This window comes from Caloenas nicobarica, chromosome 1 (genome assembly GCF_036013445.1).
Source record: "Caloenas nicobarica isolate bCalNic1 chromosome 1, bCalNic1.hap1, whole genome shotgun sequence".
Taxonomy (NCBI): domain Eukaryota; kingdom Metazoa; phylum Chordata; class Aves; order Columbiformes; family Columbidae; genus Caloenas; species Caloenas nicobarica.
The window spans coordinates 2,892,550-2,909,561 of NC_088245.1; the positions used below are offsets into that span (position 1 = coordinate 2,892,550).

Consider the following 17,012-nt stretch of genomic DNA (forward strand, 5'->3'; position numbering starts at 1 on the left):
AGTTACGTGAATTGAAATGAAGAGCTGCTCAACTCTTCATGGAGAGGAGAGGAGGAGGAACGTAGAGGAGAACTGGAAACTGAAAGACAAATTCCAAGAGTTGACACGACAAAACTGTGAAAGCTCTCTGGTATTTCCAAGCCAAATAAAAAGACAGTTCCTGTAGGTAAGAGCTCTGAATGGTGCTGGTTGAACAGCTGTCTTGATCCAAAGGTCCACAAGACGGATGGACATGGAGACAGAGGGATCAACCAAGAAAGGTTCGTGCCAAAAGTCAAGGAAAGGAAGCCTGGAAGTCAAAATAAAAAATGCCAGAAGAGAAGGTTTTAATTTTCTTGTTTCCGGTATATTTTAAACTAAATACATGTCTGGGTTTTTTTTGTGGGGGTATTTTTTTTCCTCAAAGAAGGACGTTTTGGGGAAAGTACAAGGCAATACAGACGACTCTGGAACAGTGCAAGTAAAATTAGTGGCAAAAACGTAACAAATCTTGAAGATCTGTTACTAATAGAGAAGGGAATGGGAAATAAGAGACAAAGTACATGTTTACCTAAGGGAAATAGCAGCAGAGAATAAGTAATTCCATTCCCCCCAGCATAAGAATGTATCTATTTTGAACGATACACTAGGCCTAATCTTGTCAGTGGCTGCTAAAACACTTGGCATCTTCAGAAAATTACTGGTTAAACTGGAGAAGCTGGAGATGTGTCGTGAATGACAAATGCAGATGATTAGTCTAGAAGGTGGTTAGTAACGGGATTTCTCAGAAAGCAGCCTTGGAAGTAATCCTAATATTTTTAGTTCTGAAAGATGCGTATGGTACAAAATATACTATTGCAAGACAAAGGTTCAGGTGTTACATGTGAAGAAATAAATGATTGATCTCAGTAGCTGAGTGGTAGGAAAGTACAAGGTACTTCTTCTAACAAACTTAAATATGTTTTGGCATTGTAAATATTCTATCTAGAAAGAGCTGGGAATTAAGAAACTGGGAAGTATTGGTTAATCAAAGTGAAATCCTCTGGAAATGGAACATGCATTTCTGCAACAGGGGCAGGGAAGAGCCGATGGGTTGGTCAGGGAAACATTTCTTATAAAAGGCTGAAAGTGGATTTTGTGTGGAACATGAAGATGGAAAAGCAGATGAGACTTGTCTTGAAATGATCTTTGGTAAAACACGGTGAACATGTTTAAATGGGGAAAGTATAAATGAGCTTGGAGATGACAAGAACGTTCTTAAATCTCCAAAATGTGGATTTCTGTCGCAGACGTGCAAGTAAGGGGCAGGGGGCTGGTGATGAGCTTTGGGGGTTTTTTGGTTCTTGTTTTGGATGAAGTTTATCAATTTACGCAAAGTATTACTGTGTAGCTGCAACACTGGTAACTGCCCGATGACCCAGGACGTGCTTAATTTTGTTTGGATATTCATGCTGACTTTTACAGCATTATAAGTACATTTTTAAAGATATCAAGAAATCTGACTTGAAGGAAGAAAGGTGGTTTGTAACAAAGAAAATTGCATTTGGATGCACTGTTATGAGTGGTGTAGGTAAGATCTTTCCATTTATGATGTAGACGCTTCACATAATCATTGGTATCCATGAGCGAGCTAGTATTAAGTATTTGTCACCTTCATGTGTAGGGAAAGAACACATCAGGCTGTTTAGAAATATTGTTTTACACATGGAGTAGGGGGGAAAGGAGGTGGGCGGAGGCAAATTGGTTAAAAACATAGTTTATTACTGAAGGTTGGAGTTGGAAGTGAGGGCATCTCCTCCACTCCCTGTCGCGATGGAAGTTCTTTGGGGATTGGTCTGGCAATGCCAGCGAGGTGGGACTTCCAACAAAGGATGGCATAGAATCCTTTTTTTGGGATTGTCACATGGTTTGCTTTGGAGGTCGTAACTTACAGGGTCAGGCATGGGGTCCTACAACTTCGGCAGGGATTTTCTAGGTGCCAATTTTGGGTGTCTTGTCCCCATCCTGTGGTAGGACACAGCTCTTCATGGCCAAGAAGATACTCGAAACTGGAGTGGCTATAAAAGGTAGTATCAAGATACATGAACTGATTTTAAAGGAGCGGGTTAAGGTCAAAATAACAAGTCTTGCCCTGAGTTCTCCACTTGTGGAAAACCAGCGTTATAAAGCTGTCCCTGTCAGTGGTGTGGCCGTACCCACAGCTTTGTCACTAATTCCATGGGATGTCAGAGCTGCTGACGAAAAAGCTTTAGAAGGGCTCGCTGTGGCGTGCGGAGTCAGATGAGTGAGTCTCGTATGTAGATGAGGTTCTGGGTCATTGTCTCGGAGCAAGTTTGCAGCAAAGAACACGCGGAGTTTTGGCAAAAGTAGAAAAGAGCATCTTGTCCCTCTGTAGGCACTTAGCAGGGAAGCTGAACGTAACAGCGGTTGGGTTAAGCCATCAAAGGCTTTATCCTGACATTAGGAGCCCGTTATTCTTAAGTGTTAGGAAAACTGATTTTATTTTTTTTTTTTTTTTTTTTTTGCAAGAGAGGTAGAGAGGAGACCTTCTGAAGGTTCATAATTCCAGGGGCAAAACGACGAGTTGAGAAGGACTGAGCTTGTGTCAAATACAGAAGCAATTTGCCAAGAATTAGATGTAAACATCTAAGGTTTGGTGGTTGGTTGGTTGTTTTTTGGGTTTTTTTGTTTTAATTTTGGAGAGTTTGTAATGTGGAAACCGCTGGCAGCCTTTCCCAGATATCGTCTGATACTCTATATTTTCTTTGCTAGGTACGGCGTGCATAATGAGATGTTTTTAGGGGAAAAACCACTTGTGGGTAGTAAAATCCAGCAAGGAAGGAGCATCTCTCAGTCTCTGGCAATGCTCAACGCCTTCGCTGCTGTATCTCACCAGAAAAGGCTGCTGAGGCTTCTATTTTGACACGTTTTTTTGCTTTTTAGACAAAACACAATTTCTCCAATCGAAAAGACAACCAGCATGTTTTGACTGCGCCATCGATTGTGTGAAGGATTTGTTCTATCAATGCTGCCGCAATAATTTGGGGGACCTTGGGAAATCACTTAATGGAACTTGGTCCGTGTCTGCATAATCTGACTTTTTTTTTTTCCTGGAGTAATTGAAGATGCTGCTTAATAAACTTCTCATAAAGATTCCCAGTTGGTTGCTGCATTTCAGAGGGTTGTGTCTGAGCACACAAGTAATGCATCTTGTAATTGACTTTTTTTTTTTTCCTCCCCACCTCACTTAAATATTTTCCCTGGGGGAGAATCTAATGCACTGTAATGCTGGTACCTTTTACAAAGTGACCCTACTCATTATGATTTGTTTTCTGAAACTCCCTTGACAACATATAAATGCACTGAGAATACTTAAGCTTCGTCTCCATCACTCTTGAAAAAATCTATTTGAAAAACCGGTGTTTCGTAGTGTCATTTCTCTTCTGAGTTCCCTAATGCTGACTCTGTGTTCAGTGTCACAACATACACGCAACAGATAAGTTTTATTAGCCAAGCAGGTTATATCTACGTATTTTCATGGAAATTACATGTGCTGCGCTTCTATCAAGCGCTACAGTGAATATTTCAAATATATTGATGGTTTGTGACACTTTAATGTTGAAAATATTCTGGGAGTGGAGCTGCCTTTGTGAACTCGGCAACAAGTTTAATAGTTGTTTTCATCTCATCTTTTCAAATTGCTGGGAGAGGTTTATTATGGTTTTTTGGTCATTTTGCAGCTTGGTAAATAGATGCAGTATTTAGCTTTATGGTATGTCCAGGGTTAGGCGAACATGGTCCCATTGCAGTAAAGGAGGATTTAGCTGGAAATTAGGTGTCCATGGCTGGTGGGAGAAGGATTTTCCTGGAAAAAATGCTCCTTAAAACCAGATCAAACCCAACCAACAAACAACTAGAGCTTCATGCGTATTTTTCTTACTTAACGGTATATATTCGTAAAGTGCTTCAATTGGTTGCCGTTGTGTCATTTAACGAATAGCGGTGCTAAGGTTTATAGTTGTTGCGTATTCCGATTTTAACGCTTAAATCTCAGGCTTCTTGCATTGTTAGGAAATACTTTTATTTAGGCATCTTAAGAAGCTGATAATAACGTATTAGTGACTGCCTTTAAAGTGTCTGCGTCCTTTAAAATATATTTAGAAAGCAGACTTTTAATCTAAATTTCTCTCCGCCTCCTGCAGACTGAAACAAGAACAAGCGTATGCGCGAGATGAATTTGGGAAACTCCTGGAACAAGAGCGGATTTCTTCCAACGAACACTTGACTCGAGCCATTCTCCGGGAAAGAGCCGCCACGGAGGAGGAACGCCAGAAGGCCCAACGTTTTGTAAGTTCACAAACTCTTATACAACTCTCTGATTGTTCGACCGACCGGCTCTTCACACTTGCTTCAAACTACTGGTAGAAGAGGGAAGCAGATGTCTTTTTGTTACGACTTAATATTGTGGCATTTTTGAGAAAGGGCCTAACCTTCGAAGGTTGTAAATATGCGTCATCTTTTGTATGTGGAAAATATTAAAAGCAATTTTTTTTCTGGAGGGTGGAAGAGTGATAGTCTTGGTCTATTTGCTCTATGTGCTTATTTCATGTTAAGAAGTTACAGAATAGAAGAGAATTTTTCCAGAAATTAATCACTTTGGATGTAAAGGAAATCAACGATATTTCTGGTGAACAATAAGAATTCAAGGAGTAAGGTTTTTGAAGTCTTTTATATGCCATAAAACACCAACGAAGTTTAACTTCGATTGGAACGAGTTTTGTGAAAAATTTTGCGTCAAAGCATCATATTTTATTAGAGCTGATGTCTAAAAACTTTCTGACAGGGAAGTTGTAAAATACGGCTGTTTTCCTCTGAAAACTGACAGTATATATTTCAGTCCAGTTCAAATGTCTGGCAGATTTATAACTACTTATATATTGTGGTTTCTTGCTATATTGAGCTTATATTGACTCTTCTTTTTAACAATCATCATTATTCTCTGAGGTATGAATATGCTGGTGGTTTTTTTTTAAACTACTTGAATAGAAATAGTAAACAAAGTGCTATTTTCAAAAAAAAGAAATTTTAAAATACTTATGTGAGCATTCCTGTTAAAATAGATGGCATTACTTGGGTCAGCATGCCTATAAATTTTGTTTAGCCCTCTGTAACTGAAATAAAATCAAAGCTTTCAAAGATTTATTGGTTAGTAACATAGTAAACCAATCACTTCAATAAGCAATAGCTTTATCTTGACTGTGTAACTAAAAATCTATCACCTCTGTGGTTTTTTTTCCCAAAATTTAAAACCAAACAACTTTTAACCAAGTGCACCTGAGTATAAGTATCTTCTGCAGACATTTCCTGATGCTTTTTCAGCTCTATGGTAATGTTGGCATTGAAGAAAAATTACAATATGCTAAACAAATATTTACTATTTCGTTATTTTAAAATATGGGAACAAAGGAAAATGGAGAGGAATGATGACCACGGTACAGCCTATGTCTTTTGCTTTAAGCCCTTGGATTCTTCATATTGTGCAAGAGACATAAGGGGTTTGTGGCTTCAGCCTAATGAGGAGCTGCAGATTTATTATGGGGAATGTTAATTTGCATAATTACCGGGGGGTTTGCGTCTTTCACTTACTACTGTACTGAGAAACACACGGTGTCTTTCTCATCAGCCACACACTTCAGAGATTTCTTATTACGGATATTTATCTGGTTTATTTAGCCATTATGTCAATTTTATTGTTAACTTTTACTGACTGTAGGATATTTTAAGTTAGCGCTGCCTACGGGAAGCAATAGGGAATTGCTGTTAACTAATTTTGAACTTTATCAACGTGGGGAGCATTGGCGCAAGGTGAGTTCTGTTGCTGTGCATTGAGTTGGAAGAACATTAATATATCCCAGTGTATCATTTTTGATCATCTTACTGTTTTGATCTGTGAAAATTTAAAATATCTTTGAAAATCACTGCACACGTTTGCTATTCCTACTGCAAATTCGTCATTTCCACTATAGCTTGTTGGTTCTTTGAAGTGCATCACAAGATGACAAAGTAGCAAGTAGGCTTTGTGTGTTTGTTTCCTTAAAATGGGTCTAAACATGAAAACATTGAGTAATTCTGCCTTTCTTTGCAAGTCCTTCTCTAAATTGCCTCCCTTATTTTCTTGCAACTGGCTGGTTTTTACTTCCTCGGCTTCATTTTTTTTCTGCTGGCTGTTTGTTTCATGCATCCAAGCTGAATTTATAAAATGTGTAACACAGAGGGATATATCAGTGTGTACCATTGTCAGGTAGAATGAGTAATTCCGCGTTCTAGTAGACCGCTATGGTAGGTTTATATTTTATGTAGGCTGGATTTGATCTAGCCTGTGAAATTCTTCTTTTGAGAGAGAAAGTGTGTTTCTGATGTGTCAGTAGCATTACCTGCAAAAGGAATTCCTCTGCTACTGATTCATTTTAAGTAGTGCACAGGAAAAGAAATGCTGGTTAGAAAGGGAGAATTTGATTTTTCTTTCTAAAGTTTGCTTATTTTAATAGACGCAAAATTGTTAGATTGGAGTACTGTTTCCCAATCTTACACAATTTTAATATCAACTGTTGCTTATAGTTCCAGAAAGGAAAAACTTGAGTGTTAACACCCCAAAAGTTACCATGAGCTCTTGGTACAAATGCGACAAGTGGATAAAATGAAGCTAAAACGAACAGTTAAATGGGTGAAAGCTTTGCAGGTGGCAAGAACTACAGGAAAATGTTATTGGTGTCTTTAAGTTAATCTTCTCAAATCAGTAAAAAGCCCAGACAAACACAAACTCCAAAACCAAAAACGTAGAAGTAGTCGGCAGAGCTTGAACAGCAAGGTAAGGTGAAGAAGGAAGGAATACTTTAAAATTATTACTTCTTGTTTTAAGTAAGCAGAATGAGGAAAATTGTGACACTTGTTAAGGGTGTTCATAAAATCTCCGAAATAAATTCAGAGCTGATAAACGAGTTAATGATGGTTGAACTGCTGAGGTTTACAAACCAGTTATTCTGATATTTGTATCAACCAAGGGAGAAGTTACAGTTGGTCCTGGAATTTCCAGACCCTACCCAAATCCTGAGCAGTCCCTCCTGGAGTCAGTGTGAGGATTTGTTCAACTGCTGGTGCTCAAATTCAGTAGAAATCAATCCAGCTGCTCTTGATTCCTTTAGTAATACCTTCAGATGTCATTGACTTCGAGAAGTGTATTTTTTTCCCTGTCCTGTCTAGCAAGTGATGTGAACTATCTCATTCTGAAGGGTCAGACGTACATCGGTGTTGGGTGTTAACAACTGCTTTGCTCCTGAAGAGTTTCTCTACCTTTTTTTTTCTACCTATTTCCATCGCTGCTCTGCAGTTCTCCTCCTTTTCTGTTGTGTCAGTGCGGATCTGGACTGAAGGTAACGCAACACAAATCAGTCTTGGAGGCTTTTTCAAATGTAGACGTGCCCACAATCTGCTTTCTAGCTCGGCTACAAAAATAACAGAGCTGAGGAGGTGAACTGTGCGTGGAAGGCAAGTTGCTGGGGAAAGAAAACGAGAACTTTTTGGTGCCAAGGCCGGTTCATTTAGTGGTTTTGTACCTTTAGCTTTACTTACAGTCCATTTTCAGGCGTGGTGTTTGCAAACCACCAGTATTTTCACCAAAGCACGGAACACACCACGTGCTTCAAGTCGTACGTGATAACTGTTTGTAGCAAGGTGACAAAAAAATTTCCTCCATACTCTTAGCATGTATATGGTACTTTTTCTGCCCATCCTTCTTGAAGGAGGATGTCATAATAAGTTAAGTCTTTTATTTCAGTCCAGCCATAAAGAATTTTGGTACTGGCGTGATCCTCGTTAGCAAATATGGGTGCAGTGGAAGGCCCCAGACTTCTGACCACCCCAAGAATATTCCTGTTACGTGGGCAGCAGCCTAATCCTCCTTTGCCTTATTTATTATTGGAGATCTTTGCACATCTAAAAATTGCGTATAGTGGAGTTGGGCATCGTCTTGTTGAGTGGCTTTAAATGCGGGAGCTTTGCCATGAATAGCGTATTGATGTTCCATCACTTGAGTTATTATGTGAGTCAGGGTGAGATGTAGAGAATATGGAGGGAAAAAAAATCAATAGTTATCCAAAGTGCAGAGGACCCGTTGTGTTTCCATCTCCTTATAATGAGCTGGAGTTTCTGGTTAACTTATTTGCTTCTCTGTCGGGACTGAAATGAACTGTCATTAAGACCCTGTATGTTAGAAAATGGTTTTATTGAGCTGCCAATGACATTAAAGTCTCATTTCCCTTTGAAGCGGCACAGAAATATTGTTTTGTTCATTTGCTGTAACCATAACATTAAAATTTGATTATCGCTATCATTAGTAATTTGTATTCATACTAATAAAATTGTATCTATTTCCCTGTGTATTGTTTAGACTTTCATTGAAGCACCTGTTAGAGAATGAACTCTCTTGTTGCTGAGGTATTTTTTGCTTTGTAAATTTATTTTCTATGCAAGGAGGTCTATTGATAAATTGTGTTCAAAAATCCATTTGACAGGAGTAGCCTTAAAATAAAAGGCCCTTTTTGTTCCTTAGGTCAATGTGGTAATCAGATTATTGAATATTTTTTCCTAGCAAAATCATAGGAGATGTATAATTCTTCTTTTAACTTTTCTGAGCACGGAAATCGATAGACCAAATGCATTCCTTGATATATTAGAGCCGAAGCGCGTTGACTCGTTAGGAATGAATTTGCCCTGTTGTCATAATTGAATACATATTGTTAAAGTAGCGTTTCACCCCTCTGTGCCTCAACTGTTTGGATATTTTCCTTGTCATCCTTGGCTGGCTGGTCCTACTCGCTCCCTACGTGCGCTACCAATGACCTTTGCTTCAGTGTTACATTTATTTTTCCTGTCCTCCATTGATTAATTTTGTCAAGAGCAGGTCCCCTATTTTCCGTAAACAGATTATTTTCTGACCCTTCCTGCTCTTTCCAAACAGTCCCGTCCTAACCGTATTTTAAGGCTGACTTCACCAGCAAATACCAGGAGGAAGAATTACTAAATGAGTTAAGGCATTAGTTCTCCCGAGAAAAGCAGCCTGTTTACAAACCTACAGTATTTATTACATACCTCATTTAGCTCATTCATCATTCTAATAGAAAAAAATGCATCTTTCTAGATGAATCTGAAACAATTTGAGGTAAGCTACATAGCCCGAGGCAAAACGTGATTGCTGACTGTAGCTTTTCTGAAAAGTACAGTACGTTTGGTGACTGAACTGACAATTTGCACGAGTAAAAATACTAAAGGCTCCTATTGGAAAGTTAGACTTGAGGTTTGGAAACTGCATGGTACAAAACGAATGATAGTGACAGTTGGTTTGTCTCTTGTTCTTCAATTTTAGAGTTTAGAAAGTAGTTATTTCTCATCGAAAGGAGACATTTTTGGAGATGTTCTCGTAAGATTTTATTCAGATTCTTTTTTTTTTTTTGCCGTACACTGGTGCTGCTGCTGTCCAGAAACAGCAGGTTTGTTGCAGCAGATAGTCTTTTTGTATTAGTACTATTGTGATACAGACAGAAGCAATTTGCCGGGTTTTGTTTTTCCTGTTGTAGAAGATGGGATAAAAGACAAAAAAAAGCAGAAGAAACAGTTACTTTTGAATATTGAGGATGTGATCTGTTGTGTTTTGAGGGAAAGCGGTTTGGTTGTGTGGTTTTTTTTTTTGTTAGAGAAGGATACAATAAAGTCATTTACATTTTCAAAATAGTCAACTATTGCAGTGCACGTGTTCATCTTCAAATAATCAGAATATCATAGATGTGGCTTTTCTTGTCTCACTGACTCTCCCCACCTCTTCCTAGCATGTCTACTGCAGCGGTGAGATGGTTGGGACAGAAATGAGACTTTATATTTTCTGGGACGTTAAAGAGATGATGTGAAACTTTTGTGTATGAAAAAGCAGCTGTTGCTGTGCAAATAGAGATCAAGAACATTTTTTTCCAGCAATGCAGCGTTGGGATTTCCTACCAGATATTTGCAAATCGTGATTTTTTTATTTTTAATCTGGAGAAATAAGTGTCCCTTGAAGAAATGGTGAAGGCTTATTTGCATGGGTAGAATTACTTGATTAACAAGAGTGAACCATTTTCCCCTCCTCTTGGTATAGTTAAACAGTAAAAATAATTTAAAATAGCCTGTGAGTGATAGTATCTTTATGCCGTAGGTTGTAATCCCGGTACGATCTGTCATGTGAACTGTTCAGCAAATGTTTTATTTTATCTTTGAAACTGCCATTAAGTGCCTGTGAACTAGAAAAAGTTCCTTCCCTGTGTGTCTCTTCTGTCCCTTTACAATGTACATTCTGTTGTTTAAAGTATTTGTTTCAAGGGAACAATACAAATACTTTCGTCCATCAGCTTTTCGCTTGGAACATGTTATAGACGTGTGTGTAGTTTTTAAAAAATATTTTTATATATAATGGTTATTTTTTTCTGTGTCGAAGTTTGACAGACAGGAGAAACACAGTAAAACTAGAAAATTTTGAAGGCAAATAAGGTACATATGGGGAAGACTTATTCTCTTTCAAATTTCTTTTTGAGAGTGCTGAGAAGAATGTTTTGATAGTCAAAAAGCATTTAAAAGTGTTATTTTTTTTAATTCTTACATAGCAAAACCCAAGATATCTGACAAGCAAAATTAATCACTGTGTTATCTCAGCATCCAGATGAAGATCTAGTGTTTTCCAAAGCCTGCTGCTCCATCAATTTGTTCTTCTGCTTGAATTCAAATTGAGTTCATTTTTATAGATTCCCTGCATAATGCTCTGCGCTCTCCTCCCTCATTCATTAACCAATTTGTTCTTGCTACTCCCATTTTATTGAACAGCGAACGAAATTGCCGTGCTAACTTCTCAAATGAATATCATCATTCCTTGTCATGCATGGGCAAAAAGTAAGTGTATTAATCCTTTTTACATATATTTTCCCTTCTTCCAGAGAATACCAAAATGTCTTGAGGAGAATGTTTTAAAATAATGTTCTCTTGAAGCTTTTAGCGCAATATTTGTATATAAATATTCCAATCCCACCTGTTTTTGGTGATTTTTGGGCCTTGGGAGCATGTACACTCTTCCAGTTGTATTGCCCAACGAAAGTCCAATCTAAGGGTTGTCAAGATACGTCCTTGTATTTGACGTGGTACGAATACACGCGACGGATTAAAACGTGGTCATTCGCCAAGTCTTGGAACATGATACAGTCGCCTCCATTTCAACAGAAGTTTGCTGGGTCCTGAAACTCCCCATTCGAACTTGAATTTCGTTTTTATTTGCTCTCAGGTTAGGTTAATTTTGGCGAGGTAAATATCGTGTCTCTGTTACTCTAGTTATTGGTCTTTCTTTGCGTTGAATTAGAAGATGTACAAAAATAAAGGGTGTTTTTTGGGGTACAGAGGGAAAGGAAACTAAGAACGGTTTGTTTTACTAATGACCACCTCAATAATTAATGAAAAGCCGTACTTCATAGTATCTATAACTTACTGAGAACTCTTCACTGTCGAACATGGGTAACACCAGCTGCAAGAGGACCAAGCCATTGAAACAGGACAGTTTGGGAAGGATTCGGCCATCTATCCACAACAAGGTCACTATTTACTAAAAGGTCACTATTCTGAGTAGTGGTCTTGATGTCGCTGTTCTATGATATTCAGTCTTTGTGCTGTTGTTGTATTCGCTACCAAAAATTCAAGTGATGACAGAAGACTCATGGTGATGTTTTCATGTACCTGCTATTTTGGTGCAAGAGAAAAGTCTCTAGAACATCAGATCTTCTTTCAATGCTTCCGAAGGTCGGCAAGAGGGATGTTGGTTCTGCCGTAGTAATGGGAGACTTGAAAAGTACTCAATTGAGTAGGTTACTTGGGTTTTTTGTTTTACTTTCTAGTAACTTGTGCAATATTGCAATTTTTTTCTTGTATCTGCCTGTTTGAAGTGTGTGTGGGGGGGGGAAAAATCATAGTTACTGCTTTTGAAAGTAATGATGTTATAAGAAGATACTGAACCTGAGAAAACAATTCTTTGAATGTGCTACCTGCAAGTGAGTTATTGCACAGCTGAAAAATAGTGCCTGGTTTTTCTCCCCAAGCTCTGACAAAAAATGATTAAATTATTGAGACTGAGCAGTGGGGGGTGTGTTATGACTTTTTTTTTTTTTGTTAGTTTTAGAGGCTTATGGATGTTTAGTTTGATTTTCCTGGAGGCAGGAGGGTGTGCATTGAAATTGGTGTGATAGGCACCGCTCTCCTGGCGGGTATCGGATACCTTGGAAACTCCATGAATGCTCCAACTTCTCAGCAGAACAAAAAGAAATATTTTTATTGTTAATGGAGGGTTTTCTCTCTCCTCTCTTTTTTTTTTTTTTTTTTTTTTTTATTTTCCCCTCAAGTGAATGAAATGAACTTGGCTTAAACCCTCTGAAAAGGTGGAGGTGAACCATGTAACATCTTGAACTCTCTCACTTCAGACACTGTAGCCTGAGCTCTGTGGAGTGGAAAATGAATGGAAAGTCATTTTGTGTTGTGGAGATGATGAGATAAGGCTTTTGTATAGATGGTGGAGACAACTACTTATTTTCTTGGTAGCTTTCAATGTAAGTCTGATCAATAAATCGGTGGAAAAATACAGGGGTTCGTTCACAATTACTCACAAAAGAAGTTTTACTACCTGTTCAGTTTTACTTTCGCATGTGTTACAGTTAATTATACAGAGGATCAACCTAAATAGAGTTGTCTTCAATCTGTACTGCCTTAAAAGCTTAGTATTGAGTTGTGTTTGTGTGTGTGTGGTTGTACTGTCCACTTTGATCTGAAGTATAAGTGCCCAGTTCATTGGCAAGCAGAGGTTACTGGTTTCAGCTGGTTACTGGTCTGCTCGGCTGTTCCAGAACTGAGGATCTCTTCATAATTGAAGGGAAATAGGGGCTTTTAGGATGCGATTCTGACTTGTTTTGCATGTCAACTTTATGAAGTGTCTGTTTTTTGGTATCTGATTGTCTGAGCCTTATGGGCTCCAGCTCAAGTGTCAATGTCTTCTCGTGTAGACGGTGTATTTGATTAAGGTGATTTGCACCCAAAAAGGATAAATATCACAATGGTGCCCACATCCACATCACACAAAACATGCTGATAATAAATTAGACAATGACTCACAATGAGAACTATTCCCATGCTGCATTTTTTTGTTATGAAGCGTCTCCCTTGTCCTTAATTTATTTTTGGAAGGCTTTACCTAATGCAAACAAAGAGTTGCACAACTTCATCCCGGAGAAGAGAAGGCGCCAAGGAGACCTTCTTGGGGCCTTTAAATGTATAAAGGGGGCTTAGAATGAAGATGGAGAGAGAATTTTCACCAAGGCCTGTAGTGACAGGACAAGAGGCGATGGTTTTAAACAGAAACAGGCTAAGTTTAGATTGGACATAAGGAAGAAATGTTTTACAGGGAGGGTATTGAGAGCCTGGCCCAGGTTGGCCAGAGAGGTGGTGGCTGAACCATCCCTGGAGACATCCCAGGCCAGGCTGGACGGGGCTCTGAGCAACCGGAGCTGGTGCAGATGTCCCTGCTCATGGCAGGGGGGGCACTGGGGGAGCTGGGAAGGGCCTTTCCACCCAAAACCATCCTGTGATCCTAAATCAGAACATGGTTATTCTTTTGTGAAGAATGATTCTTGATCATTTGTGAGGAACCGGTGGGACTGAGTGTTTCCGTACCATGGCTTCCTTGTCCGTATGTGATATACAGTACACTCTGTAATTCTGACTTTCCAAGGTTTTAACTGTTTGGTATTTAAAATCCCCTTGGTCCCATGGGTAATCACACATTTCTGCTCAGTCACCAAGTCTCTTTTCCCAAGTTACAAGACAGAGGACAAGAAGAAATGGCCTCAAGTTGCACCAGGGGAGGTTGAGGTTGGATCTGGGGAACAATTTCTTCCCCAAAGGGCTGTGGGGCATTGGAACAGGCTGCCCAGGGCAGTGCTGGAGTCACCATCCATGCAGGGTTGAACAGACGGAGATGAGGTTCTCAGGGACATGGGGTAGTGCCAGGGGTGGGTTAATGGTTGAACTTCATGATCTTGGAGAGCTTTTCCTACCAGAACCATTATATGATGTTACGATTCTAATTTCCCAAGATTGAAGCGTATTCTGCACGATTATGGAGGGATAGTGGCCACAGAGGGAGATGAAAGTTGGGCTCAGTGCACCCTCCCATAGCGGTGGTTTTGATGATGGTCTCACGCCGTACGCAGGTTTTGATACAAGAATTTTCCTAAAATTCTGGAGCAGGTGACACCCGTCCTGTAATTTACTTGAATTTCATGCAGTTCAACAGTTCTCTGCTATGATAGCACTTGAAGAAAATGATAAATAGGTGGTATAAGTAATTCCTTTAACTTAGCGTGTATAGAACAATTTTTAAAATTGTTGCATCTGTCATAATTGTTGAAGAGTAGAGAACGTTGCTGCGTGTGGAGGTGACAACAAAAAAACCTCAGAACTTGTACTACTAGTGAGAAGAAAAAAAAGCTATTTTATACTCCATTAAACTGTTACACATCATAAATAATTTATGCCCAGCTTGCTCTGTTCTGTGGCAATGATGATAAACTAGTCATTTTAGGAGCATTTTAATGAATATAATAGTTTTCCTGACTTTGTCTGTAACACAAACCCCGTTCCTCCAGTATTCCCCTGCTCGTTATATGTATGTAACTGGGTTAAATTATAACAATACCTTGAAGTGAATTCTTGAGTCTTACTCTATGAATTCCACAAGTATCTAGGAATGGATTGAAAATAGATGTAGTTTTGTTCATTTTGTTTACTAGAGTAAGTGTATATTGTGGTTTTATGTGTGTATTTTTTGTCATTACCAAAAGTCTGTGAGCATGTCTTGGAATATTATGAAGGTGTCTGAGATAAAACTCAATTTTTCCGGTTTAGTATAATATTTTATATAATTTTTATGTATTTGCAGTCAAATGTACAGGGAGGCTTTAGGCCTAGTGAGTTTTTTGTGGCTTTAAATATGTCCTGTGATACTGAAATCTTCTTTCCTTTCATTAGTTAAAAAGGAATCCACCCGAAGCCCAACAAAATAGCATTGTAAAAACGGAAACTGATAATAAAATTGTGTCTTCTTTATTACAGCATTTCTTAAATATAGAATTTAAAGTTGAATTTGACTCAGATTTCCAGGATTATAAATAATTAGCTGTATATTATGACATTTGTTTATTGTGTGTAGTGTTTGGTGCTTCTGAGCGTGCTGCTTGTGTCTCGTACTGAAACGTGTTGTGTGTTCTGAAAATCTAAATAGCTGGAATTGTACTTAGTTGTCTCATTTGCTTTTTATAATGGAAGTATAAAATGTGATATTCCGAACAGGTAACAGTCTGTTCATGCGAATAATTCAGTAGAAGTCTTGGACTCATATTTCATTTTCAGTAATGCTACTGGATTTAAACCTGAGTCCAGAGAGTCCTGGTACCAGAAACTGCTGTTCAGGTTCAAGTTTTGATAGCGTGAGTTCATCCTTAAACTTGTAGCTGAAATACCGTTAACTTTTCTTTGTATATATATCTTTTTTTATTTGCAACGAACTGAAATATTTTTGGAATGAAACTCTGACAATTTTTCTTGTTAGTACTACTCCACAAAATAAAATGCTCAATATTCACTGATACACTAATACTTCTGGTAATAGCGTTTTAGTGTATTTAGGTTTTAATTTAAAATTATGTCATAGATACATTTTTTTGTTCCAAATATGTCTGAGTTGGGATTTGTGCTATCAGCTGTAACTTACGTAACGTTGAAAGAACAATCAAATGGTTTAAGTCTCTTTGGGAGAGAAAGGGTGTGTTATTATCTCTTACATTTCTTTTTGTTATTACCTGCTCCTTTCAAACCTTTTCAACTTTTGCAGGCTGGATAAAATATTGCAGAAAATAGCTTCTGGAGAATTAAATTCATGGTGCTGTGCCAGGAGATGACTGGGAACTGTCCTCTGACAAATTAGCGACCGTTCCCTCTCTGTCGTACTTTGCAGAAACAGCAACCGCCATATTAAATCTTAATCAATAACGATGTCTCCCTAATTACTGGAGCGAGTTTATATATTGGATAAATTGCTGTTTGTAAATGTTGTATTATATTAACTAAAACAGCTAATTACCAGCAGCAGAATAAACATAAGGTTTGCTAAAAGCTTCCATCCGTAGCTCGGAGCAGTCGCTGCTGCCTAATATTTCAGTCAATGTGGAAAATAAGGTAATGACATTATAAATACATTTATAATGCAGGACAATTTCTTCTAAAATGCATGTAAGTATTATTGCTGTGCTATGAAATATGATTTATTTAATGCATTTCAGCCCCCATAATATTAAGATCTAATTGAGATGGGGGAAAAAAAATGGCATGTAGTCGGAGTCTGCATGAAAGTGAATCATAGTCTAAATTGCTTGTAATTTTAAAGGCACTTAGGGGAATCATGAAATTTATATAATGCAGTCTTTTGGTTTAAAAAATGTGAAGAAAGCAATCGGCCAGTCTTTCAAGTTTTATTTGACTTGAAATATTTTTTTCGTATGCTAATGGGTCTGGCTCAGAGTGAATCAACAGAAATCCTCAAGCTTTACACCCGCATCACAATGAAGAAGTGGATCCAGGTCTGTTGAGAGGTGGATGTTTATAGTGAATATTCAGTAAAACAGCCGACAGCGGGGTGTAATTTGGGTAAAGCCACTAATCCAGCCATGTGAAGGGAACGAATGATCACGCAAATGATGCTGGGGATCCCAGACAGGAGTAATTTAAATGGTGCTGGGAATTCTGGTGGTTATTGCTTTTGAAAGACTGAAAATCACAGGTCTGCGGCTTTATGGTTTAATTACCTGCTAAGCAATTGCTGCTGATTTTCCTAAATCACAAAGCTCCCAAACAAGTAACAGCAGCAA

The 17,012-nt window shown here is 38.4% G+C and overlaps 1 protein-coding gene across 2 annotated transcripts in view; it reads left to right on the forward strand.

Moving 5' to 3' along the window:
• The window catches only part of CHCHD3 (coiled-coil-helix-coiled-coil-helix domain containing 3), a 147,870-nt gene that overhangs the window by 41,267 nt on the left and 89,591 nt on the right, over positions 1 to 17,012 (forward strand). For both annotated transcript variants that reach the window (XM_065655404.1, XM_065655411.1), the window contains exon 4: positions 4,182 to 4,326. In XM_065655404.1, coding sequence (XP_065511476.1) covers positions 4,182 to 4,326 — 145 coding nt within the window. The remainder of the gene's footprint in view (positions 1 to 4,181; positions 4,327 to 17,012) is intronic.